This window comes from Pelophylax lessonae (assembly GCF_965119305.1).
Source record: "Pelophylax lessonae genome assembly, chromosome: 1".
In the NCBI taxonomy this organism is placed as follows: Eukaryota; Metazoa; Chordata; class Amphibia; order Anura; family Ranidae; genus Pelophylax; species Pelophylax lessonae.
The window spans coordinates 560,851,920-560,879,282 of record NC_138768.1 but is presented as its reverse complement, the minus strand read 5'-3'; the positions used below and the strand labels follow the sequence as shown (position 1 = coordinate 560,879,282).

Here is a 27,363-nt window from a genome sequence, read left to right as displayed (position 1 = left end):
GAGCACATTCCAACCAACAAAACACCACTCTGGACAAAAGACGGACGACCGGTCTGCGGAAATTCGTTGCGTGTGTACGAGGCTTAAGTGGGGAGAAACAGAGTTCCAGACAACACTAAGGACACAACAAGGCTTGTATTCCTCACTCAATGCATAACAAAAATGTTTTGGATGGACATACATTTTACCTTTTAGAAGGGTTGTTTTGCATTAAAAAAATTAACCATGTTTTCTGCATGAAAACATACGATTAGTTTTAAAATTGCCCATCACTTTGTTTCTGTATTATGACCATTACAAAGTGCAAGAGTATATAATTGCCATGCCTCTAAATCATGTGATTAGAATAGAACCCCTGAGATCTTACCATAACAAATGAATGTTCCTTAACTTTGTACTGTATTTCTCTTATGGTTTCCAAAGAATCTGAAAATCGATCAGTTCTTGTCCAATGGACAGTCACAGATTTGCCATGTTTTTCCATTGATAGATTTTTCAAGTCTGGTGGGTCCAACTTTACTAATATAGAGGGAAAAATTTTCAATTTTATTATTCTGTATTTATTTTTTGGTAAATATTCATCAAGTCTTTATGCTCAAAAAGAATATTATTACAATTCCCACTACCAATTCACTAAACATACAAGATAAAAGGTGAAGAAACATGTACTCTATCTACAATGCTGATATACATATTTTATGAAAAATGTAAAGTCTGAAATCTAGTTTTCACTAGAATACTGGACTATTAAAGACTTGAAGAGACAAAAAAACTACAAAAATGTAATAAAAACTAACTACATCTTAACCGCTTGCCGACCGCCGCATGACTATTTACGGTGGCGGCCAGCCCTGTACAGGCAAAGTGACGTAGGACTACGTCGCTAGCCTGTGAGCCTCTAGGGGACAAGCGTGCGTCGCCGGAGGCGCGCTCCCGCCCCCGCTCGTTCCCTAACATGTCCGCGCGTTTGACCGGCGGACCCGATATCCGCCGGTCACTCGCGATCTCCCCGTGGAGAGGGAGAAAGGCAGGCGGCTGATGTAAACAAAGCCGCCTGTCATTCTCCCTGATCTAACTGCAGAGATCATACGATCCTGCTATGTAGGATCGTATGTCTCTGTGGTTACATCACTTGCCACACCCCTTTACAGTTAGAAGCACACCCCTAGGGACACACTTAACCCCTGCATCACCAATAAAGTTAACCCCTTCCCTGCCAGTGTCATTTTTACAGTAACAATGCATATGTATAGCAATGATTACTGTAGTAATGTCACTGGTACCCCCAAAAGTGTCAAAAATGTCAGTCAAGGGTCTGATCTGTCCGCCGCAATGTCGCAGTCCTGCAAAAAAAATTGCAGATCGCCGCAATTACTCGTTAAAAAAAAACCCACCAAAAATGACATAAATCTTTACCTTAGTTAGTAAACGCAATAACTTTTGCGCAAACCAATCAAAATATGCTTATTGCGATTTTTTTACCAAACATACGTAGCAGAAAACAAATTGGCCAAAAATGTTAAAAAATTTAGATTTTTACATTTTTTTGGGGAATTTCATATAAAAAATGTGAAAAATATTGTTATTTTTTCAAAATGTACACTCTTTTTTTGTTTATAGCGCAAAAAGTAAAAATCGCACAGGTGATCAAATACCACCAAAAGAAAGCTCTGTTTATGGGAAAAAAAGGACGTCAATTTCATTTTGGTACAGCGTCGCACGACCGCGCAATTGTCTGTTAAATTCACGCAGTGCCGAATCGCAAAATAGGGCCTGGTTAGGAAGGGAGTAAAATCTTCCGGGGCTTAAGTGGTTAAGCTAAGTATAGAAGATGAAGAGTTTACCTACCCAAATCTAATGGCTGTAGCTCAATGTGTTTTTAGAAAAAAAAAAATGGGGAAATAGGGTGTAGGGAATATGGGATGGAGTTTTTGTGCTCCCTGTTTTTACCCTTTTTTTTTACATTTTTATATATATATATATATACAGTGCACTGAAATGTTCCCTGCGAAGCTTGTACACCTTCAACCTCCCTCACCCTTTCAGCACCCAGCCCTCCCCCTTTTCCTCCTCCTGTTTCTGTCTCTGTTCAAGTAAGGGAATCAGTGGACAGGGTGAGAGAGAGAGAGAGAGTTTGCCCTAAATCTTCCTTCTCCATTTCCTACTACTTGACTTTCCCTTTGCATTATCCAATGGTAGGCAGCTGTCCGCCATTGTCTGTGAGAAATCAACATCAATTGCCTAAAAGCACCACATAACATGTTTGCAAAGAGGACTAAGGAGATGGTGTCACTTATTCCCACCTGCTCAAAGATCACCATCCTTGCAACCTACTCAAAAGAAGGACAAAATGGGGCAGGCAACCAGCAGCCACTGCTGGGAAGCAGGACACTAACCTCTGTAAGCCTTGCCCTCAACTTGTAGTGTGACAAGAAATAATTTATGGCTCACTGTTGCAGGTAAAACCTCTGTAGCATATGCAACATAGAATTGCAGCATGTGGGATGTCAAACATCTGTGGTGGCACGTAATTAAAGTCACTGCATTCCACTGTGTGAGGTGTGGCAAGATAGGAGCAGTGAAAACATCTGCAAACCCTCCTGGTCTAGTGTACCATGTCTTGCAGTCCTGACCACTTGCCTTGAAATTGCTGAACAAACAAGTTGAAGCCATTGGCCAGGTAAGTCACATGTGTAATCTTCTTCACGTGATGGATGGCCAGCAATTTTGAGAAGATTTCCTGCATAACCTTGCCTTGCTGCAGGTGGCAAGGGGCAACCACTTCTCAGTCTGGGCCTGCAGAGCCACCAGGAGCTCTAGCCCAGGCAGATGATCTAAAGCAGTGTTTGGTTTCAGAAGTGACATAGGCCCTTGTGCGCTTGGGAGGGCCCACATGTAAAGACATGGAGATGCAGTCACAGGATGAGAATGAGGACAATGAAGGGGTCGAGCTGGTGGAATCTACCATTAAATGAAGCAGCTCCAGTGGTATTCTCCTTGCTACATCCTTCCTTGAAGCCAAAAGCTTCACCCAGTGTGCAGTGAATGGTATATACTGCCCCTGGCCATGTTTGATTGACCAGGTGTTGGTAATATGTGACCTGCCGCTAAAAGCGTGTTCCAGTGACAAGAACATGTATCATGAATAGGGTAGCTCAGAGGTATTCATATGACTACCACATAACCCCTTATAAGCTCCTCCCCCTTTTTACCCCATTAAGATACAAGACACAAGGTGAAGTTAAATGGCCTTCCGGCCTTTTATTAAACAACATAAATAATAAATAACAATAAAACAACAGTAACATAAACCAAAGCTAGATGTCCCCAGCTGCAAAACACAGACTCAGGGACATTAACACTTGTTCCACAGACCTTACAGACCTTACACTACCTGGTCCCTCTCATTGGACCACACCCAACCAGAGGACACCATACCAACAATGGTTCCCCACTTGTATTCCACAAACAGATTTTAAAACCCATCCAATGGGTCCCAACAGCCATCTCCATACCTACCCCTCCAACTGACTTACCCAATCTCAGGGAGCGAGGGCGGGACATTCATCCGATGGCTCCCAACTCTGACTGTTACTGTACCACGCCTTCCTACAGTCTTTTCTTTTATGCTGCTCCCCATCACCCCATCTACTACCAATCACGTAAGTAGGACTACATTTCTCTCTTTTGTATGTTAACTCTATGCTGTCTGGTTCTCCTTTCACCCTGTAATGCCAGCCCTACGCTTCATTCATTCCTCCTAGCTCCGGGCCTTCCTTTTCCAGTATTCATGGAGGGCCAGGACAGCCGTATGGGAAAAATAATGGAGACTGGGTATCTGCTACTGTGGGGCTGCTCAGACCATGAACCAGAAGGGGGCTGTTTCCAATAGCTTGGGGTTAGCAACCTGTAGATCACAGTTTGGGCTTGCTGACCCGCCATTCCAGAGAATCAAAACAGTGCAATGCAGAGGGACTACTTGTAAAGTTGGAGCTGTAGAAGGGGGCAAAAGCTGATGCCTTCTCTGTAGTTCTGGCTCCTGTCCAATGCAGAGTGATACCAGCTGTTCTCCACCTCTTATCCTGGCTAGCAATCTCCAGAATGGTGCCAGCAGCAGGAAAGAAGAGAACTTCAGGTCAGTGTGAAGCAATACACTGGGCATAATAGTATAGGTATTTAGTGTGTATCTTTCACACTGATTTGCTGTGGTTTACCCACATTGCGGGTGCAGTGAAGTGTACCTGCAGCTTTCCTGCGCTTACCCATAGACTTCTATTATATCCTGTGGGTTTGGTGCACCAAGTTTCTGAATGCAGGAGTTTTGGTGCGCTTTCAGAAAGTACACCACACCTGCAGGATGTAATAGAAGCCTACGGCAAAGCGTAGCTAACCCAGGAAAGTTGCAGATGCACTACGTTGCACCTGGTGTGCAGGTAAACTGCAGCACATCAGTGTGAAAGCAGCCTTAAAGGGGGCTCAGAACAGTAAGTGTTAATTTACATTTGCAGTTTGGGGGGTAATAAAACCCCATAGTTAGGATGTGTTTTTATCAACCCCACCCAAACTGCTGCATTAATACGCCCTGTCATGGTTGACACAAGCATGACACATTCAAGTGAATGAGGACCCTCTGCTAGTGCCCTTCAATCTTGTGCAGTACAGAAAACAAGAGGTTAAAGCAGGCAGCGTTGTGTTGCTTTCTCATCACCTGCTTTAACCCCTTGGACCCCGTTTACTTGAATGGGTCGTGAGTAATAGACGGTAGCACCCACCAAGAGGAACAGGGTACTGAATTCCTGCTGCAGCATGTGTATAACTTTGTCTTCTGCCTCAGCAGCTAAAAGGGATAGGGATTGGGGGCAATAAACCACGACTCAACTGCAGGACATTACCACCCCCCAACTTTACATGTTAATGAGCCCTAAGGGTGCTGCTGTCAAATGCAACTAAGGGCTCATTCACAAGTGCAGCAGACACTGCTGATCCACTGAGAAGCGATCCAAGTGTGTTTGGCAGATGATGAGAAGGCGATACGTTGCCTCCTCACCACCTGATTTATACCCATGATTGCTGTGCAATGATTGCGATTGCGACATGGTAGTACAGAGGTTTAAATCAGGTGCGAGGAGGCGACACTGGGCCCGCTAATCTTTGACTTCTCTCATGTTGTTCAGATAGCTCTCCACCTCTTTAAGGTTGCCTACAATCTGTAATAATTGAGGCAGGACTTTCCACAGTAGCTAGATTTTTCGAAGAAGCTGCTATGCCCGCACGCCGGCCCTGAAAGGAAAGGGCCTCCCACCTGGCAACCCAGCTACCTTTGCCACATTAAGAGTGGATTATCTGAGCTGCTGAGAGAGGGAAGTGAAAGGAACAGCTGCAGACAGGCAGGTTGGTAGTGCCTGAAGAGGTGGTGCTGGAAGCAGTGACCACAGAGAGGAAGTGCTGGGAAAGTATAAAATGTGTCACCCATCTGTTTTTCAAGTATAGGGGATGCAAGTCCCTTCCTGTAATGGGCCTTTGCTACAAAAATACTGCAGGGTAACATAGCTGGGTTCTGCAAGCAAATGTGTGTTGGAGGAAGATGGCGCTGTGTGCATTGACTGTATATAGGAAGAGTTGTCCCTGAAGTTTTGTTTTGAAATGAATGGGCCTCCCATAATTTCCTATCCCTATCCAAGTTATTAACCCTTCAATAAAAAAAAAAAAAACAAAGTCACAGACTGCATGTCTGTGGAAATTTGGTGTGCCTGACTGTGCAGGGTGGGGAATCCCAATATGCTTGCGGCTCCTTAGGGGGTGTGATACAAAAGAATACGTTAAAACAACTTCTGCAATACTATCATCTTAAAAGTCACTGCATTCATTTTTGAGTCAAATGAAATATTGTAGAATTCATACCTGGATTTATTGAAAGAGCCAAATCCTTTCATAATCTTGTGAAAAGTAAAGGTTATGATGTATTTAGTCCATGGGGGGAAGGGGGAGGGCAGGAAGAAGCTCTTAAAGTGTATTCCCATATTTGCAGCCAAATTGGGATAATGTCTACTTTATATTTGTTATGTGTTCCCAGCAGGGCCAGATCTAGTCCGAACTAGGTAACATTGGCCAAAGGAAGCACATGGACTGCATTACTTAGGCTTTGCTACACACCACAGGCAAAGCAAATAAATCTATGGAGGCTGCTCCTTTGCACTTTTTCTGTCTCTCCGTCTCCGGGCCCCCCTCAGACTGTCCTACAAAAACGCACCTTCTCTGTGATTGTGACATTGTAGGTCTATATTAATAATGGGCAGGGCCAACTCAATATTAAACCCTAGAGACTAAAGGCCCGTACACACGTGCAGATTGTCGGCCGAAAAGATTCGGCCGACGACCGATCGGCCTATTTTCGGCTTGTTAGTATGATGCTTCCGACAGCCGACAGCGCACTTTCGGCCGAACAGAATCTGTCGTGCAAGCATTAAAATTTTTGTATGCCGACACCAGAACGGCCGATTGTTCGCCAGTCAGTACAGATTTCGGCCGACAGACAGCAGATTTGCAAGACTGGGCATGCTCAGAAAAGAAAAAACACAGGGAAAGTTAACCATCACTTGACATCACTTCTGCAGTCGGCTGTTGTTGGCCGACAAAATTCGTGTGCAGTCTTTTGCACTTTTCAGCGGACACGACAGCCCGGGGACAAAAGACGGCCGATCGTTCGGCCGACAATCTGCACGTGTATACGGGGCTTTAGACTGGGATGCCGTTAAAGTTCATGTACGTGTAAAGTAAGGCGTCCCAATACTTTTGGTAATATAGTGTGTGTGTGTGTGTGTGTGTGTGTGTGTGTATATATATATATATATATATATATATATATATATATAGTATCTCACAAAATATAGCACACCCCTCACATTTTTGTAAATATTTTATTATATCTTTTCATGTGACAACACTGAAGAAATGACACTTTGCTACAACATAAAGTAGTGAGTGTACAGCTTGTATAACAGTGTACATTTACTGTCCCCTCAAAATAACTCAACACACAGCCATTAATGTCTAAACCGCTGGCAACAAAAGGGAGTACATCTATAAGTGAAAATGTCCAAATTGGGCCCAAAGTGTCAATATTTTGTGTGGCCACCATTATTTTCCAGCACTGCCTTAACCCTCTTGGGCATGGAGTTCACCAGAGCTTCACAGATTGCCACTGGAGTCCTCTTCTACTCCTCCATGATGACATCACGGAGCTGGTGGATGTTAGAGACCTTGCGCTCCTCCACCATCCATTTGAGGATGCCCCACAGATGCTCAATAGGGTTTAGGTCTGGAGACATGCTTGGCCAGTCCTTCACCTTTACCCTCAGCTTCTTTAACAAGGCAGTGGTCGTCTTGGAGGCGTGTTTGGGGTCGTTATCATGTTGGAATACTGCCATGCGACCCAGTCTCCAAAGGGAGAGGATCATGCTCTGCTTCAATATGTCACAGTACATGTTGGTATTCATGGTTCCCTGAATGAACTGTAGCTCCCTAGTGCTGGCAGCACCCATGCAGCCCCAGACCATCACACCCCCACCATGCTTGACTGTAGGCAAGACACACTTGTCTTTGTACTCCTCACCCGGCTACCACCACACACGCTTGACACCATCTTAACCAAATAAGTTTGTCTTGGTCTCATCAGACCACAGGACATGGTTCCAGTAATCCATGTCCTTAGTCTGCTTGTCTTCAGCAAACTGTTTGCGGGATTTCTTCTTCATCTTTAGAAAAGGCTTCCTTCTGTGATGACAGCCATGCAGACCAATTTGATGCAGTGTGCGGCATATGGTCTGAGCACTGACAGGCTGACCCCCCCACCCCTTCAACCTCTGCAGCAATATTGGCAGCACTTATACGTCTATTTCCCAAAGACAACCTCTGGATATGAGCATGTGCACTCAAACTCATCCAACTCATCTTTGGTCGACCATGGCGAGGCTTTTTTAAATGCAACCTGTCCTGTTAAATCCCTGCATGGTCTTGGTCACCTTGCTGCAGCTCAGTTTCAGGGTCTTGGCAATCTTCTTATAGCCTAGGCCATATTTATGTGGAGCAACAATTCTTTTTTTTCAGCTCCTCAGAGTTCTTTGCCATGAGGTGCCATGTTGAACTTCCAGTAACCAATGAGAGAGCGTGAGAGCAAAAACACCAATTTTAACACAACTGCTCCCCATTCACACCTGAGACCTTGTAACACTAACGAGTCACATGACACTGGGGAGGAAAAATGGCTAATTGGGCCCAATTTGTAAATTTTAACTTAGTGGTATACTCACTTTTGTTGCCAGCGATTTAGACATCAATGACTGTGTGTTGAGTTATTTTGAGGGAACAGCAAATTTACACTTATACAAGCTGTACACTCACTACTTTACATTGTAGCAAAGTGTAAGTTCTTCAGTGTTGTAACATGAAAAGATATAATAAAATATTTAAAAACAATGTGAGGGGTGTGCTCACTTTTGTGAGATACTGTTGAAAATACAGTTGCATGTAACAGTGTTGTATAGCATTGGTGCATCAAAAGTAGCTTTGTCAAAACCAAGATTCAGCCCTGGCTAGACAGAAGGTTTTCTTTGGACTCCCACTTTATTAGAGGGAATCAGTGAATATACCCTGTTTATTTTTTTGACAGCTGCCTGTGACATGGTTATAGTAGTTCTTTATTGCCTCAATAATATAATTCTAAAGCAGAATTACATCAATATATTTATATCAAATACAGCCATACATTAGACATGAGCTTAGACACTGGCCTATCAGAGCTAGTGTAAAAATTAGTGAAATCCATTTGTATCATATGCTAACAAAGTAACGTGTTCTGTCCTATGATTTACCTGCTTTGTCCAAAAGTATAGTAATATTTGCAGAGCGGTAGACTTTATCTTCTTCATTTGCTTCCACCCAGACATAAATCAGTTTCTTGAAATGCATTTCACTGCTATCAGTAATATAATATGTTTGGTGTCCTACATCAAAAGTGTCACCTGCGTCATCTTCGAAAGTGCTGATTAAAGAAAGATTTTCAGTTATTGAAACAAATAAAATGCATCATACAGCATTCATTTGGAGAATTCAATTTGCCTTGTTTGGTTGAACCCCATGAGAAAAAGCAAACTGTTATAAAGATAAAAAATATTCTGTTTTCTGTTACACGAGTTATCAACATACGTATCTCATTAATGTTTATATCTGCTCATTAGATGAAGGATGTAAGGATAAAAAGTATAGCTGAAAGTACCACATACTGTAGTTCTATATCCAGTAGTCATGGCAGGCCCCACAACTGGAGCACTGTGTTTGAGCATATGCAGGTATGTCCCTGCTAGTTGTTCATGTGGAGACATCCTCATATCTCTAGGTAGCCTACAGTTGCACTCTACAAAACTGCAATCACATCACTTACCTGTAATGAAATATGTCCCACATCTGTTAGGCAGCTGGATCCTGTACAAATCCCCTGTGCAGGGATGACAAGTGCTCTTCCTGTCTTTGAACTTCCAGCGCCAAGGAATTTAATAGATCCATATAATCAATTCACAGACGGTCCCTGTCGGATCTTTGCTACTGCAGCTCACAGTAGATCAGAGCTATTGTCTCCCTCAGTGCTGAAATTGCAGAAGCAGGAAGAGAACCTGTTATCACTGCGCAAAAAATGTCTTCAGAATTCAGTTGCCTAACAGATGTGGGACATAATTCAATACAGGTTAGTGATGTGACCAGAGATATAGGAGCAAAATTATTTTTTGAATAAACATCAATTTTATTATTCTCACAACAGCCGCTAAGCATGTTTTAACATTCAGTGCCATCTTAAAAGCATCATGGGCTCCTGGTCAAAGTAATGCACTTGGGCCCCTACCAACCTGCATCAGGTGTCTTCATCATAGTCCCCCCCATACATAAGCTGCACCCATACATCAAGTTCTCAAATCACAGCGCCCATATACATCCGGTGTTCCCACCACAGTGCCCATATACTATACATCAGTTGTTCCTATCACAGTGCCCCCTTACATCAGGTGTCCCCATCACAGTGCCCCCTTACATCAGGTGTCCCCATCACTGGGTCCCCATACATCAGACTTTCCATCACAGTGTCCCCATACATCAGGTGTTCCCATCACAGTGCTCCCTTACATCAGGTTCCCACATCACAGTGTCCCCATACATCAGGTGTTCTCATTGCAGTGTCAACATACATCAGGTGTCTCAATCACAGTGTCCCCATTCATCAGGTGTCTCCATAAAAGTGTCACCATTCATCAGGTGTCCCCATCATAGTGTCCTCATACATCAGGCTCCTCCATCACAGTGTCCCTATACATCAGGCTCCCCATCACAGTGTCTTCATACATCAGGTTTCCCCATTACTTTGTCTCCGTGCATTAGGTGTCCCCATCAAGGTGCCCCCCATCATCAGGTTCCCCCATCACTGTGTCATCATTTTTGAATAAACCTCAACTTTATTGTTCTCACAACAGCCGCTAAGCATGTATTGCCATTCGGTGCCATCTTAAAAGCATCATGGGCTCCTGGTCAAAGTAATGCACACAGACTAGAAGCACCACCCTTGGAGTGTTGTGTTTGCTCTGGAGTTCTCCTCGGTTTTTACATGCAAAAAGGAGGGGTATACTGACCATGACTGTATGGTTAGCAGCACATCACAAGACTTGCCACAGTGGCTAACAGAGGGTGAAATCAAGGAAAGAGTTGATAGCATTAACACAAATAAATCACCAGGACTGGATGGCTTGCACCCGAGAGTACTCAAGGAACTCAGTAGGGTTATATCTAGACCGTTGTTTCTAATCTTTGCAGACAGTATATTGACAGGAACTGTACCAGGTGATTGGGGGAAAGCCAATGTGATACCAATATTCAAAAAAGGGCGGAGGCATATTCCGGGAAACTATAAGCCGGTCAGCCTGACATCAATTGTATGTAAATTATTGGTAAGGGACTATATCCAAGAATTTGCTAAGGACAAAAGTATCACCAGCAGTAATCAGCATGGGTTTACAAAAGGACGTTCTTGCCAAACCTATCTGTTAACATTTTACAAGGAGGTGAGCTGCGAGCTCGATAGGCGGAGACATGTGGATGTGGTGTATCTGGATTTTTCTAAGGCATTCCACACAGCTCCCCACAAATGCTTAATCTACAAACTAAGGTCTGCAGGTATCGACCACAAGGTTTGTTCTTGGATAGAAAACTCGTTACATGGGCATGTCCAAAGAGTGGTGATAAATAATCCATATTAAGACTGGTCTGGAGTGGTAAGTGGGGACAGGATCATTAGCTCAATCTCAGTTTTCGCGGATGACACAAAAATAGGCAGGGCAATAACTTCTCATCAAGATATAGAAATCTTACAGAATGACCTGAACAAAATAACAGAGTGGGCAACTACATGGCAAATGAGGTTTAATGTAGAGAAATGTAAGGTATTACACTTGGGGGCTAAAAACAAATGCAAATTATGCTCTGTGGGGGGGACCTCTGGGGGAATCCAGGATGGAGAAAGATCTGGGGGTTCTAGTAGATGATTGCATGCTATTGCTTAGTCTATGTCAAGCTGCAGCTGCCAAAGCCGACAGAATATTATCATACATAAGGAAGGGGATATAGTCCAGAGATAAAGCTATAATCCTGCCACTTTATAAAACCCTGGTCCGCCCACAACTGGAGTATTCAGTCCAGTTCTGGTCGCCAATCCTCAGAAAGGATGTGCTGGAACTGGAGAGAGTCCAAAGAAGGGCAACTAAACGAATTAGGGGATTGGAGGGCCTTAATTATGAGAAGCGATTGCAAGCGCTTAATTTGTTCTCCTTGGAGAGGAGACGCCTGATAATGATTTACAAATACCTCAATGGTGATCCCAGCATAGGAAAAAAAACGATTTAGACTCAAGGAGTGTAAGAGGACAGGTGGCCAGACAATAAGATTAGAGGAGAGGTGGTTTAACCTTAAGCTGCATAAGGGGTTTTTCATTGTAAGGGAGCGGTGAGAATGTGTAACTCTCTTCCACAATTGGTGGTAGCTGCGGGGAGTATGGCTACTTTTAAAAGACTTTTGGACGTGCATTTCACAGATCACAACATTCAGGGTTATGGGAAATGATCACGTCACTGACACACACACCCCTGCACAGGTTGAACTGAATGGACTGTTATCTTTATTCAACCTCAAATACTATGTAACATCTGCCATCTTGCACAGTCCAGGAAGGGGGGGGGGGGGGATGACACGTCTCTCATGGTATAACAATGTAGTTTCCTTTATCACCACTCGACCTTCGGCCAGTCCTCTGAGCAGTGAATCATCATTACCACCACATTCATCCATTGACCAGTGAGGTGACCAATAAAATGTAAAACTAACAAGAACATATGTGTGCCCCTTGTGTTTCCTTCTGAGGAATGCAGGTAGACAAACTCTGCTGCTTATCTGGAACATCACATTCAAGCATTTACTTCACATGAGCTGGATCTCTGTGTTTATTCACATACTGTATAAAATAATACTTCAAAATCAATTTTAAAGGGAACTCACAGCTTCCTCTTGTTTAGCAATTTTACCTAGGTTATACAGCGATACATCTTGTGAAAGCGTTCCGGGTTCCATGCAAAACATTTGTTGTCCAATGTTTTAATCTCTTATAGCATATGCAAGCTAATGATTAAAGTGTTACTAAACCCAGAACCCTGCATTCACTATATCTGGTCTCCCACAGTACACAGAACATGGAAATGCAATTATTTTAGTAAATATAAACTGCTAAATATCTTATCAGGATGCAGGATACCTGACCCTCTATCTGGACTGTGCTGATTGGCCCTATGCTAATCACATGCACCCTCCAAAGAAAAAAAAAAGCTCTCTAGCAATACACACCAAACTGAGCATGTGCAGTCTGTTCCCTGGCTCTGTAGTATCAGAAAATATATTGGGGACATTGGAATTAGGAGAGGATCAGAGATGACAGGCCTTTTTACAAAATGCAGAGGATTAACCCCTTTGGTTCCACCGTGAGTATAACAAGCATTCTTTACTGCATATACACACTGATTTTACTTTTGTGGGTTTAGTAACACTTTAAATGAAATTACACCTGAGTGCCCTCTGAAACAAATGTAGGGCTAAAATTGCAAAGGAGTAGCCCCCATGCCTCTCCAAAAGGGGAAACTATGGGAAATGGGGATTTTTGAGTGCCTACAATAAAAAAACAACGACATCAAATAATGAAAATAACAGTATATATAAAATAACATTTTTTATTTATGCAAATTTAAAAAAAAAGAGTAGATACAGAGAAGAGTGTATGGATCGACATGTTTCGCCCCCATGGAGGGCTTCCTCAGGATCCACTCCACTTTTCAGTTTTTATGTTGTTATAGCTAGAAAGGGAGCCAAAGATGTCAAGGACAAACATGCTAGAATAGGACAACAGAACGTGGCCACAGGCTTAATACATGTCAGAAGTATATGACTAGTAGGTAAATAAGAAAGACAACCAACAGAATACAGCCACCAATTGGACACAATTCACATGGGAATGCTGGTTCAACCACGAAAGTATTAGTAACGACAACAGGATGGAAGGCAATCCATATACCAAGCAGGTAAAAATCCGTCACGATACTCAGATGTTAGTCGACCAGTATTTTCACATGCCACATGGGAGGCATAGAATGGAGGCATGGAAAGAACCGTAGTGATAAGAAAAAGCATAAACAGTAAAAGCTGGTATGGGAGCTGACAGTGAAAAGGTCTACAGATACAAGATGAGTAACTGACACTGGTATGGGTGATCAGTGTGATGTAAATAGATACTTTTACTAGATAGAAATCTAGAGTAAAAAAAAAGCACTATGGTAGAGAAAAAATCAGACTGATTGCTGCCATTACTAGTAAAAAAAAAAAAAAAAAAGTCCCTAATTCTTTCCTATAGTTTGTAGTCGCTATAACTTTTGCGCAAACCAATCAATACGCGCTTATTGGAATTTTTTTTACCAAAAACATGTAGCAGAATATAAATTGGCCTAAATTGATGAAGAAATTCTATTTTTTTTTTTTTACTGGATATGTTTTATAGCAGAAAGTAAAAAAGCTTTTAGTTGTCGGCCTTTTTTTTTGTATAGCGCAAAAAATAAAAACCTGCAGAAGTTATCAAATACCACCAAATACCTCCAAAAGAAAGCTCTATTTGTGGGGAAAAAAGGACATCAATTTTATTTGGATACAATAGCGTACGACTGCACAATTGGCAGTTAAAGCAATGCAGTGCTTTTGGAGCTGAAGTGGTTTAAAGCATGCACTAAGCATAATTAAAGGTGTTCCTAATCTAGCAGTTTCTAATTTGCTATGTTGTAAAAATATTCCATGATGTCAGTTTCTCTTTCCTCACAAGCTTTACTCCTTTTCCTACCACACTATTTTATCTGTCTGGCCAGATTATTTTCACAGTAGGGATGGGCAAATGGTTCAGCCCGAGCATGAGTTCAGGCCGACTATTGACTGTTCGCCCGTTTGATGAACACCTGAATTATCAGGGTGTTTGACCGTTTGTTTGAACGTTTAACACAGTATATTTCAGTACGTTAGTGCACGGTTAATGCAGTATATTTCAGTGCCTTAGTGCATGTTTAATGCAGTATATTTCAGTGCATTACGTGCTGTTTAACGCTGTATATATCAGTGCATTAGTGCACATTTAACACAGTATAATTCAGTGCGTTAGTGCACCATTAACGCAGTATATTTCAGTGCATTAGTGCACGTTTAACACAGTATATTTCAGTGCGTTACGGCATGTTTAAAGCAGTATGTTTCAGTGCGTTACTGCATGTTTAAAGCAGTATGTTTCAGTGCGTTAGTGCACATTTAACGCAGTATATTTCTGTGCGTTAGTGCACAAATAACATGGTATATTTTAGTGCATTGTGTGCCGTTTAATGTAGTATATTTCAGTGCGTTATTGCACGTTTAACACAGTATATTTCTGTGTGTTACTGCACTTTTAATGCAGTATATTTCTGTGCGTTACTGCACGTTTAAAGCAGTATTTTTTAGTGCATTGGTGCACGTTTAACACAGTATATTTCTGTGTGTTAATGCACATTTAATGCAGCATATTTCCGTACATTACTGCACGTTTAACGCAGTATATTTCTATGCCTTAGTGCATGTTTAACGCAGTAAATTTCTGTGCGTTACTGTGTCAGTTTCTCTTTCCTCACAAGCTTTACTCCTTTTCCTACCACACTATTTTATCTGTCTGGCCAGATTATTTTCTCAGTAGGGATGGGCGATTGGTTCAGCCCGAGCATGAGTTCAGGCCGACTATTGACTGTTCGCCCGTTTGATGAACACCTGAATTATCAGGGTGTTTGACCGTTTGTTTGAACGTTTAACACAGTATATTTCAGTACGTTAGTGCACAGTTAATGCAGTATATTTCAGTGCCTTAGTGCATGTTTAATGCAGTATATTTCAGTGCATTACGTGCTGTTTAACGCAGTATATATCAGTGCATTAGTGCACATTTAACACAGTATAATTCAGTGCGTTAGTGCACCATTAACGCAGTATATTTCAGTGCATTAGTGTACGCTTAACACAGTATATTTCAATGCGTTACGGCATGTTTAAAGCATTATGTTTCAGTGCATTACTGCATGTTTAATGCAGTATGTTTCAGTGCGTTAGTGCACATTTAACGCAGTATATTTCTGTGCATTAGTGCACATATAACATAGTATATTTTAGTGCATTGTGTGCCGTTTAATGTAGTATATTTCAGTGCGTTATTGCACGTTTAACACAGTATATTTCTGTGTGTTACTGCACTTTTAATGCAGTATATTTCTGTGTGTTACTGCACGTTTAAAGCAGTATTTTTTAGTGCATTGGTGCACGTTTAACACAGTATATTTCTGTACATTACTGCACGTTTAACACAGTATATTTCTGTGTGTTAATGCACATTTAACGCAGCATATTTCCGTACATTACTGCACGTTCTTAACGCAGTATATTTCTATGCCTTAGTGCATGTTTAACGCAGTAAATTTCTGTGCGTTACTGTGCATTTAACGCAGTATATTGCAGGGTGTCAGTGCAGTTTTACTTCAGTATATTGTAGTGTGTCAGTGGAGTGTGACTGTGTAGTGAGTAATCAAGGTAAAGTCCACCAAACACCACTTTCCATTGATTAAAGTGCATCCATGTACACATTTACACATCTTTATTACATTTTGTTAATAAGTACCCCCCATCATGTCTAGGAACCAACAAGGAGAGGCAGACGGTCCCATGGCACAGCAGCATATGTGTCCACAGGCAAAGGTGGATGTGGTCAGTCCTCAGGCAGGGCATCATTTCCTCTGTTTAGTGTGATTTTTCCCTTGCTATCCAGCCACAGCATGCAGAGGAGGTGGTGGACTGGCTTACTCAACCATCCTCCTCATCCTCCGTCACCCAAGCAGAGACTAGTTTGCAGTCCACTGCAGCTGCCAGAGTGGCTAAATCTGCCTCCTTGTCCACAGCTATTCCTGGAATAGCCCCAGCATCAGGCATGGAGGAGTCGGTTGAGTTATTTGAACACAGCATCAGCCTCTTGTTTCTTGACAATTCACAGCCATTACTTGATTCAGATGTTGGTTCTGAGGTTGAGGAAGGTAGGAACATGAGCCTACAGAGAGGGGAGAACACTAGTACACACATTGGCATTCATGTTTCCCCAGCTACAGCATATTGCCAAATTGTCTCCAGTGGTAATGAGGATGGAGGAAATTATAATGAGGAGGTCACTGACGCGACTTGGGTGACAAATAGAGCAGAGGAGGAAAGTTAAGGTGAGGCACAACCCCAATGAGGCAGCCATCATGGAAGAGTAGAGAGCAGCCACTCTATTCCATTACATTGTGGAGCTGTTATCTCCCGGCCACTTCCCACAGCTCAGCTGTCTGAGCTTTTTTTAGCTCAGCAGCCTCCACTGACTCTCTGCCTAATCTGCTGCAGTGAGAAAAAAATACAGTCACTGCCACCCACATGCCCAGCGTCTAAATGCAAACTTGTGAAAGCTGCTTGCTTTACAACTTCTGCCTTTCTGTCTGGTGGATTCTGCCCCCCTCCATGAATTTGCAGAATGTGCTGTACCACAATGGTAGATTCCTAGTCGCTATTTCTTTTCACGTAAGGTCATTCCAACTCTGTACCATCATGTGGAAGGCAATGTTGTGGCATCATTGGGCAAGGCAGTCAGCTGCAAAGTCCATGTTACTGCTGACACCTGGTCCAGCAAGCATAGTCAGGGATGGTATATTACCTTCATTGCACACTGGGTAACTCTGCTTGCAATTCGGAAGGATTCAGGACAGGGCTCAGTGCTGCAGCTAGTGGTGATGATGTGAGATTTGTTAGCTCTACCCCCTCCTCCTCCTCTCCTAAATTGTCCTTTGAACCACAAGTACCCCCTAAGCGTCCAAGGGGCTATTCAATGAGTTAGGCTAAAAGGTGCTATGCGTTGCTTCAGTTGGTGTGTCTAGGGTACAGGAATCACACCGGAGCAGAGATTCTTGCAGCTCTCCAGGGGCAGGCCAAAAGGTGGTTCATGCCACACAAGTTGAAGCTAGGAATGGTGGTGTGCGATAATGGCAGAAACCTCCTGTCTGCCCTAACAGGGAAAGTTAAACATGTGCCATGCCTGGAACATGTCCTCAATTTGGTGGTGCAACGTTTCTTAAATAGATACCCAGGGTTGGAAGATCTGCTAAAGAAGACCACAAGAGTCTGTAGCCATTTCAGGCGGTCATACACAGCAAGTGCTCGGTTGGCTGAAATGCAGCGGGAATTCCGCCTGATTTGTGACATGCCCACCAGAGGGAACTTGACTTTGGCAATGCTACAGCGGCTACACATGCAGCAGAGGGCCTTCAATATGTACCTGTGTTAGTATGGCACAATGACAGGCTCAGGCTGGCTCGACTTTCTTTCCCCACGCCAATGGCTGCTAATAAAGGATGCATGTACTGCACTGTCACCATTTAGTTTGTACTATTTACAGATAAAGATATGCAAGGAGGCCTGATTTAAGTTGTGGCCCTTTACACATAATCCATTAAGGATATTCTGCAATACTGCCCCCAATGGGGGGGTGTTCGATGTTGGAAGTTTATTTATTCATGATTATCTTTCAAAAGATTTATAATGATTAATTGGTTTCATTTTTAACTATTTATTGATTTTTATATATAGGGTGTGTAATTTGATACTAGAGTTTTGTATCTTTTTCTACTTTTTAATTCTTGAATTATTGTATTTTTATGCTCTGTGGAGTGCAATCTGGAATACAAGTGATTTGGCGTTCTTGTTTCTCAGACCACTGGGTGGCGCTCCACGTTTGATATATATTTTTTTATTCTTTTTAATCTAATAGATCTTTGGTATAACTTCTGAATATTTTTTGATATATACTTGCTCTTTTTTCCACACACTTTGTGTAATGTTGGATACTCTTTTTTCCATTTTTCCTTATCCCGGAATTTGGCTGGGTAAGTCTGTCATGAAACGCAACGTGGAGCGCAAGCCAGCTGGCGTAGTTTGTTCCTCCGATCATTTCCAGTATGTACTATATTTAAATGCTTGCTTGCGGTCTGTTGCTTACGCGTTACTGATAACGAAACGCGTAAGCCGCACAGATACGATGCAAGCATGCCACGCCGTGGCTATCTTGGTACACCTCTGATGCCTGTATTAATCTGCTCGCATGTGAGTATTACTATGTTTTACTTCTAATAAATGTTTGAACTACTACACGATTGGAGTCCTTTTATCTTTGGAGGTTTGCCTATCCATCTGTGTGTACTGGATCGTTTTGACACTGGGAGAAGTGGTTGACTCGGCCTGACCATTATTCCTGCGGTAGCTGACTATGATCCACGCGTTACATGCACATTTGACCGCTCTATAACTTGAGGGTCAAATGCTTCTGGTAAGCAGCCAATTCACTTAGAGCACAGTGGTGAAGTGTTTTCCTCATCCATCATGGCACCTGGCGTGGGAATTTCCCTATCTCTCTAAGGACTTTGTAATCAGATTATATGTTACCATCCCCACCTTTTGAGGCCTGTGTAATTGAACTATTGTTATTATCATTTCTTAGCGCTGCACACTTTCTTGTTTTTATCTTTTTTGGTTGCAGTCATATTCATTGGTGCTAGCAGCCTGACTTACACATATTTTTATTATTACCGAGCGCAGATATTTCTCTTTTATTTTTTGTACCATTTGAGGAGGCCACAAGGATGGTGAGCCGTGACAATGCATGCATCAGTGACACAATCCCTGTTGTTCTGCGTGGCATTATGGACAGGATACTTAAAGCAGCGGGAGGACTTTCCTCTCAAGGCCCGCTTAATGAAGGCGCCATTCTTGCTACGCCACAAAACACACAAGAGGAGAGGAAGGAGGAGGATTCTTGCAGCTTTGGAGGCATTTAAGCAGAGCAAGACATATGTCAACCCTTAACAGATGGTTTTCCATCCTCAGAACCCTTGGGAGTAGTACATGGCTGGGAGGAGGCAGTTCCAGATACTGTAATCCTCAGTGACCCTGAGAAGTTTGCTCCTCATGCCTCCGCAAACTTGCGGTGCATGGGCTCCCTCATTCTTCAAAGCCTGCAAAAGGACCCAAGAATACATGGCATCAAGGAGAAGGATCACATTGGTTGACCACCTTGACCACCATTACAAGGGGAAAGTCTCAGAACTCATCCCATCCCCACAGAGGGTGCAGAAGATGAAAGCTCTTGATGACACCTTAAGAAGGCATATATTTAATGCTTTTCCCAACTCTGGTAAATTACAGTATCATGGAAAATGTAGTTCTGAGGCTTCTGTAGGTCATTAGAGGAGTAGTGGAGAAGGGGGCCGCCTAAGCGATGTATTTGACTATTTTTTTAATCCTCGTCACCCAGGGCTCTCAGCTTCCACATCCCATCGGCAGCGTCTGCATCAGATGGTGGACTATTATCTAGGGGCAAAAACAGAGATGGAGAGCTTTCCAGTTGACGATCCACTGGATTACTGGGTCATGAGAATAGACCACTTGTCAGAACTGCTCAGTATACAATTGAGCTGCTGGGGTGCCCTGCATTCAGCTTGCTTTCTGAACAGGCATTCAGTGCTGTTGGAGGTTTTGTTACTTATAATAGAACATGTCTGTTCACAGACTCCGGGGACTGTCTGACATTTATCAAAATGAATCAGTCCTGGATTACCAGCAGCTATGATGCCCCTGATGCAGGTGTCACTGTTTTAGTATTTTTGGGATGTGGAATCTCTGCATGACTTCTAAGCTGCCTAGCGATGTAGGTGTTGATTTTATCTGGAATAATTTTTTTGGGGTAGGTTTCATGGGTACAATTACCACCCAAAGACCAATTTTTCTGCACCTGTTTTACAGGTGCAAATCATTTAAATTTTTGACAGCAAGGCCAATTCTTGCTTTCATCAAGAGCACCTCTATAGGGTTACGGTGAGACCTGTTTGACACGAGCATATAATTTAAATTTTTGACAGCAAGGAAATTGTTGCTTTCATCAAGAGTACCTCTATAGGTTACGGTGTGAAGGCACCACCGACTCCCAAAGATCAATTTTTCTGCACATGTTTGACAGGTGCATATCATTAGGGTTGAGCGGACACCTAGATGTCCGTGTTCGACGGGTTCGGCCGAACTTTAAAAAAAAGTCCGGGTCCGTGTCCCGGACTTTTACCGAACTTTTCCCGGACACCGAACCCCATTGAAGTCAATGGGGACCCGAACTTTAAGGCACTAAAATGGCTCTAAAACACCAAAGGAAAGGGCTAGAGTGCTGCAAATGGCAGCAAAACGTAATTAAGAGCATGGCAAGTGCTCTGCAAACAAATGTGGATAGGGAAATAACTTAAAACAACAAAAAAAAACAGAAAAATAAAACAATGTTCTTCTTCATCTCTGAAGGACGAGGCCCATATGGAGTAGGAGGGAGGTTGAGGTGGTGGTGGATGTGGCGGTGACATAGGCGTGCGCACAGGGTGTGCTGGGTGTGCCTGGGCACACCCTAATCACCTAGGGCACATAGCATTGCCAGTGAGGAGATGGGAAAGATCTCCCTGGGACCTGCTCTGCTCTATTTCTCCTTGCCTACAGGTACATGGCCCCGATACATTACTCTCCCTGCTGGCAAACACATGCATGTGTATTTCAACTTTGGGGTGCACACCTTAATGCAATAGGCTGCGCACACCTATGGGCGGTGTAGGTGGAAGCGGCGGTGGAGGAGGACCAGGGCCGGATTAACAGCATCATGGGCTTGGTGCTGAGGATTTTGAAGGGCCTTAAGGGCCGTGCCTTGCCATGCACCCAGAGGAGGAAGGGTGCAGCCATGCATGCCTAATTCAACATGGGATGCTGTCTCTGAAGCCCATAAACACATCCATGCATCGCCAACTGTCCCTCCTTGTCCGGCCTTCACGCTGTGTGGGGAGGTTCTGAGGGTGCTGCCTGGGGAAGCGAGCATAGAAGCCAGACTTCTGTGTTTACAAGTGACAGAAGAGCGGTAACAGTGAATATGGCCAACCCGGGGCCTATATAAAAGGTAGGGGCCTGGAGCTGCAGCTCCAATAGCCCCTACATTAATCTGGCCCTGAGGAGGAGGACGAGGTAGCCAACACTGCTTCTTTTCAAAAATTTTAAATGAGGGTACACCCCAAAAGAGTGAGAAAGAGCAAAAATGGAACAATGGGTGGGTAAGGTCGGTATCCATTGCTATTCTGCATAAGGTACGGAAAAGTCCCGTGGGATCCATGCCTGGTTCATTTTAATGAACGTGAGCTTGTCCACATTGTCTCTGGACAGGCGGCTGCGCTTGTCTGTTATAACGCCCCCAGCCGTGCTAAATACCCGTTCAGATAATACACTGGCTGCAGGGCACGCCAGCACCTCCAAGGCGTAAAGGGCAAGCTCAGGCCATGTGCCCAATTTGGAGACCCAGAAGTTGAAGGGGGCAGACCCGTCATTCACTACATGTAGGCGTGTGCACACATACTGCTCCACCATGTTGGTAAAATGCTGCCTCCTGCTAAGACGTTCCATCTGAGCTGCTGGTGCTGCTGTTTGTTGTGGCGTGCTGACAAAGCTTTTCCACATTTCGGCCATGCTAACCCTGCCTTCTGAGGTGCTGGCGGTGCCCTGGTTGCGTTGGCGACCTCCTCCTCCTCCTCCTCTGCCTTGTGCTTCCACTGTGGCCCCGCTGTCAGATGGGAATGCCAGCAGCATGGCGTCTACCAGCGTGCGCTTGTACTCGCGCATCTTGCGATCGCGCTCCAGTGAGTGAATTAAGGACGGTACGTTGTCCTTGTAACGGGGATCCAGCAGCGTGGCCACCCAGTAATCAGCACAAGTTAGAATGTGGGCAACTCGGCGGTCGTTGTGGAGACACTGCAGCATGTAATCGCTCATGTGTGCCAGGCTGCCCAGAGGCAACGAAAGGCTGTCCTCTGTGGGAGGTGTATCGTCCGTGTCCTCTGTATCCCCCCAGCCACGCACCAGTGATGGCCATGAGCTGGCCTGGGTGCCACCCTGCTGTGAACATGGTTCCATCTCCTCCTCCAGCTCCTCCTCCTCCTCATCCTCCTCATCCTCCAGAACTGTGCCCCTGCTGGACAATTGCGTCCCTGGCGTTTGCGTGTGCAGGAACCCACCCTCGGAGCCCCTTGCGAATGACTGCCCTGAAAGCCTTGGAAATGTTACCTCTTCATCCTCCTCCTCCTCCTCATCCTGTGCCACATCCTCTTCCATCATCGCCCGAATTGTTTTTTCAAGGAGGCATAGAAGTGGGATAGTTAAGCTGAGAACGGCGTCATTGCCACTGGCCATGTTGGTGGAGTACTCAAAACAGCGCAACAAGGCACACAGGTCTCGCATGGAGCCCAGTTATTGGTGGTGAAGTGGTGCTGTTCCGCAGAGCGACTCACGCGTGCGTGCTGCAGCTGAAACTCCACTATGGCCTGCTGCTGCTCGCACAGTCTTTCCAGCATGTGCAAGGTGGAGTTCCACCTTGTGGGCACGTCACATATGAGGCGGTGAGCGGGAAGGCCGAAGTTACGCTGCAGCGCTGCCAGGCGAGCAGCAGCAGGGTGAGAACGCCGAAAGTGCGCACAAACGGCCCGCACTTTCTGCAGCAGCTCTGACATATCGGGGTAGTTTTTAAGGAACCTCTGCACCACCAAATTCAGCACATGCGCCAGGCAAGGGATGTGCGTCAAACCGGCTAGGCCCAGAGCTGCTATGAGATTTCGCCCGTTATCGCACACCACCAGGCCGGGCTTGAGGCTCGCTGGCAGCAACCACTCATTTGTCTGCTGTTCCATGCTCCTCCACAACTCCTGCGCGGTGTGTGGTTTGTCCCCCAAACAGGCAAGTTGTAAAACTGCCTGCTGTCGTTTACCCCTGGCCGTGCTGAAGTTGGTGGTGAAGGTGTTACGCTGTCCGGATGAGGAGGCGGTAGAGGATGAGGAAGCGGAGTAGGAGGAGTTAGGAACAGGAGGCAAACTGAAGCGCCCTGCAATCCTCGGTGGTGGAAGGACATGCGCCAAATTGCTATCCGCCTCAGGCCCATCCGCCACTGCATTTACCCAGTGTGCCGTTAGGGAGATATAACGCCCCTGACCGTGCTTACTGGTCCACGTATCCGTAGTTAGGTGGACCTTGGCACAGATGGCGTTGCGCAGTGCACACCTGATATTTTCCCCCACTTGGTTGTGCAGGGAAGGGATGGCTTGCCTGGAAAAGTAGTGGCGGCTGGGCACGACGTACTGTGGGACAGCCACCGACATAAGGATTTTAAAACTGTGCGTCTCCACCAGACGGAATGACAGCATTTCAAAGGCCAATAATTTTGAAATGCTGGCATTCAGGGCCAGGGATCGCGGGTGGGTAGGGGGGTACTTCCTCTTCCTCTCAAGTGTTTGGGAGATGGAAAGCTGAACGCTTCCACGGGACATTGTGGAGATGGTTGTTGGTGACCCAGGTGGTGGTGTTGCTGACAGATCGTCTGTTTGCGGGGTGTCGGGTGCCGGTATCACTACAGATGTGGCTGGAGCGGCCGAGACTGCAGCAGAAGAGGAAGCAGGATGAGCCAGAGACGTTTCTTGGTTTTGAAGGTGTGTACTCCACTGCAGCTCGTGCTTTGCACTTAGATGCCTGATCATGCAGGTTGTGCTCAGGTTGAGAAGGTTTATGCCTCGCTTCAAGCTCTGATTGCACAGGGTGCAAACCACTCGTGTCCTGTCATCAGCACATTTTCTAAAGAACTTCCACGCTAGAGAACTCCTTTGAGCTGACTTTGGTGCGCTCGTTCCCTTGCTGCGTTGGGCAGTAGCGGGCGTAGTGTCTAGGGCACGGCCGCTCCGCTTCTGCACCCTGCTCCCTCTTCTGCTGTGCTGGTGGCTCTGTGCGACCACCGCCTCTTCCTCCAAACTACTCAGGTCACCTGCATGACGTTCATTCCATGTGGGGTCGAGGACCTCATCGTCCTCCACATCATCTTCCACCCAGTCTTCACCCCTGCCCTCCTTGTCGGTCTCCACAATGCTGAACGCCGCAGCAGTTGGCACCTGCGTTTCGTCATCATCGGAGACGTGCTGCGATGATCCTTGCATGTACTCATCTTGAGAAATAAGTGGTTGGGCATCGCTGCACTCAATCTCTTCCACTTCTGGGGCAGGGCTAGGTGGATGGCCCTGGGAAACCCTGCTGACAGAGTCCTCAAAAAGAATAAGAGACTGCTGTATGGCTTGGGGCTCAGACTGCTGGCCTGATTTGCAAGGGGGTGAGGTGAAAGACGGTTGGACATTGGCTGCAGGTGCCAACTCTGACCTTTCTGCAGTAGACTGGGTGGGAGACAATGTGAAGGAACTGGAGGCACTGTCAGCAGCAAACCAATCTACTATCGCCTCAACTTGTTCTGGCCTCATCACTTCTAGGGGCGTTTGATGCCCTACCAAATACTGATGCAGGTTCTGTCGCCTACTCACACTTGAGGAAGGTGTTTCACTTGTGCGTGTAGCTGGCACAGATCGACCACGTCCTCTCCTTGCAACAGGAGCTCTACCAGCAGCACCACGACCCAGGCCACGGCCCTTATTTGACGGTCTCCTCATATTTCTGTAATTTAAGATCTTGCCCTAGAAAGGTTTTTATTGAATAGCGGAATAGGAAATATGATCCAAAAAAGTGTATGTATCTCGCACGTACAAAACCACACTAGGCCCCAATTACTATTGTTTCTACCCCTAAAAGGATGGATGAGGAGTAGGAGGAGTATGGAACAGACAGCACCCTCAAATCTTCAGAAGTATGAGATGAACCCCAAAAACTTGGAAAGGTGGATCTCACACGTACCGACACAGACTATCCCGCAATTCAATTGATCCTCAAAGGTTTTTATTGAATAGCGGAATAGGAAATATGATCAAAAAAAGTGTATGTATCTCGCACGTACACAACCACACTAGGCCCCAATTACTATTGTTTGTACCCCTAAAAGGATGGATGAGGAGTAGGAGGAGGAGTATGGAACAGGCAGCACCCTCAAATCTTCAGAAGTATGAGATGAACCCCAAAAACTTGGAAAGGTGGATCTCACACGTACCGACACAGACTATCCCGCAATTCAATTGATCCTCAAAGGTTTTTATTGAATAGCGGAATAGGAAATATGATCAAAAAAAGTGTATGTATCTCGCACGTACACAACCACACTAGGCCCCAATTACTATTGTTTGTACCCCTAAAAGGATGGTTGAGCAGTAGGAGCAGGAGTATGGAACAGGCAGCACCCTCAAATCTTCAGAAGTATGAGATGAACCCCAACAACTTGGAAAGGTGGATCTCACACGTACCGACACAGACTATCTCGCAATTGAATTGATCCCCAAAGGTTTTAATTGAATAGCGGAATAGAAAATATGATCAAAAAGAAAGTGTATGTATCTCGCACGTACACCACCACACTAGGCCCCAACTACTATTGTTTGTACCCCTAAAAGGATGGTTGAGCAGTAGGAGGAGGAGTATGGAACAGGCAGCACCCTCAAATCTTCAGAAGTATGAGATGAACCCCAAAAACTTGGAAAGGTGGATCTCTCTCACACGTACCAACACAGACTATCCCCCAATTTAACTGATCCCCAAAGGTTTTTGATTAAATAGCGGAATAGAAAATATGATCCAAAAAAAGTGTATGTATATCACACGTACACAACCACACTAGGCCCCAATTACTATTGTTTGTACCCCTAAAAGGCTAGATGAGGAGTAGGGGGGGGTATGGAACAGGCAGCACCCTCAAACCTTCAGAAGTATGAGATGAACCCCAACAACTTGGAAAGGTGGATCTCTCTCACACGTACCAACACAGACTATCCCCCAATTTAACTGATCCCCAAAGGTTTTTGATTAAATAGCGGAATAGAAAATATGATCCAAAAAAAGTGTATGTATATCACACGTACACAACCACACTGGGCCCCAATTACTATTGTTTGTACCCCTAAAAGGCTAGATGAGGAGTAGGGGGAGTATGGAACAGGCAGCACCCTCAAACCTTCAGAAGTATGAGATGAACCCCAACAACTTGGAAAGGTGGATCTCTCTCACACGTACCAACACAGACTATCCCCCAATTTAACTGATCCCCAAAGGTTTTTGATTAAATAGCGGAATAGAAAATATGATCCAAAAAAAGTGTATGTATATCACACGTACACAACCACACTAGGCCCCAATTACTATTGTTTGTACCCCTAAAAGGCTAGATGAGGAGTAGGGGGAGTATGGAACAGGCAGCACCCTCAAACCTTCAGAAGTATGAGATGAACCCCAACAACTTGGAAAGGTGGATCTCTCTCACACGTACCAACACAGACTATCCCCCAATTTAACTGATCCCCAAAGGTTTTTGATTAAATAGCGGAATAGAAAATATGATCCAAAAAAAGTGTATGTATATCACACGTACACAACCACACTAGGCCCCAATTACTATTGTTTGTACCCCTAAAAGGCTAGATGAGGAGTAGGGGGGGGTATGGAACAGGCAGCACCCTCAAATCTTCAGAAGTATGAGATGAACCCCAAAAACTTGGAAAGGTGGATCTCTCTCACACGTACCAACACAGACTATCCCCCAATTTAACTGATCCCCAAAGGTTTTTGATTAAATAGCGGAATAGAAAATATGATCCAAAAAAAGTGTATGTATATCACACGTACACAACC

At 44.6% G+C, this 27,363-nt stretch overlaps 1 protein-coding gene across 1 annotated transcript in view; it reads right to left on the bottom strand.

Moving 5' to 3' along the window:
- Window positions 1-27,363, bottom strand: part of IL12RB1 (interleukin 12 receptor subunit beta 1) — a 200,930-nt gene that overhangs the window by 147,742 nt on the left and 25,825 nt on the right. Inside the window, exons 3-4 of the mRNA XM_082260759.1 lie at window positions 8,871-9,040; window positions 374-519 (exon numbers count right to left, since the gene is read on the bottom strand). Of these exons, the coding sequence (XP_082116885.1) occupies window positions 374-519; window positions 8,871-9,040 (316 nt within the window). The remainder of the gene's footprint in view (window positions 1-373; window positions 520-8,870; window positions 9,041-27,363) is intronic.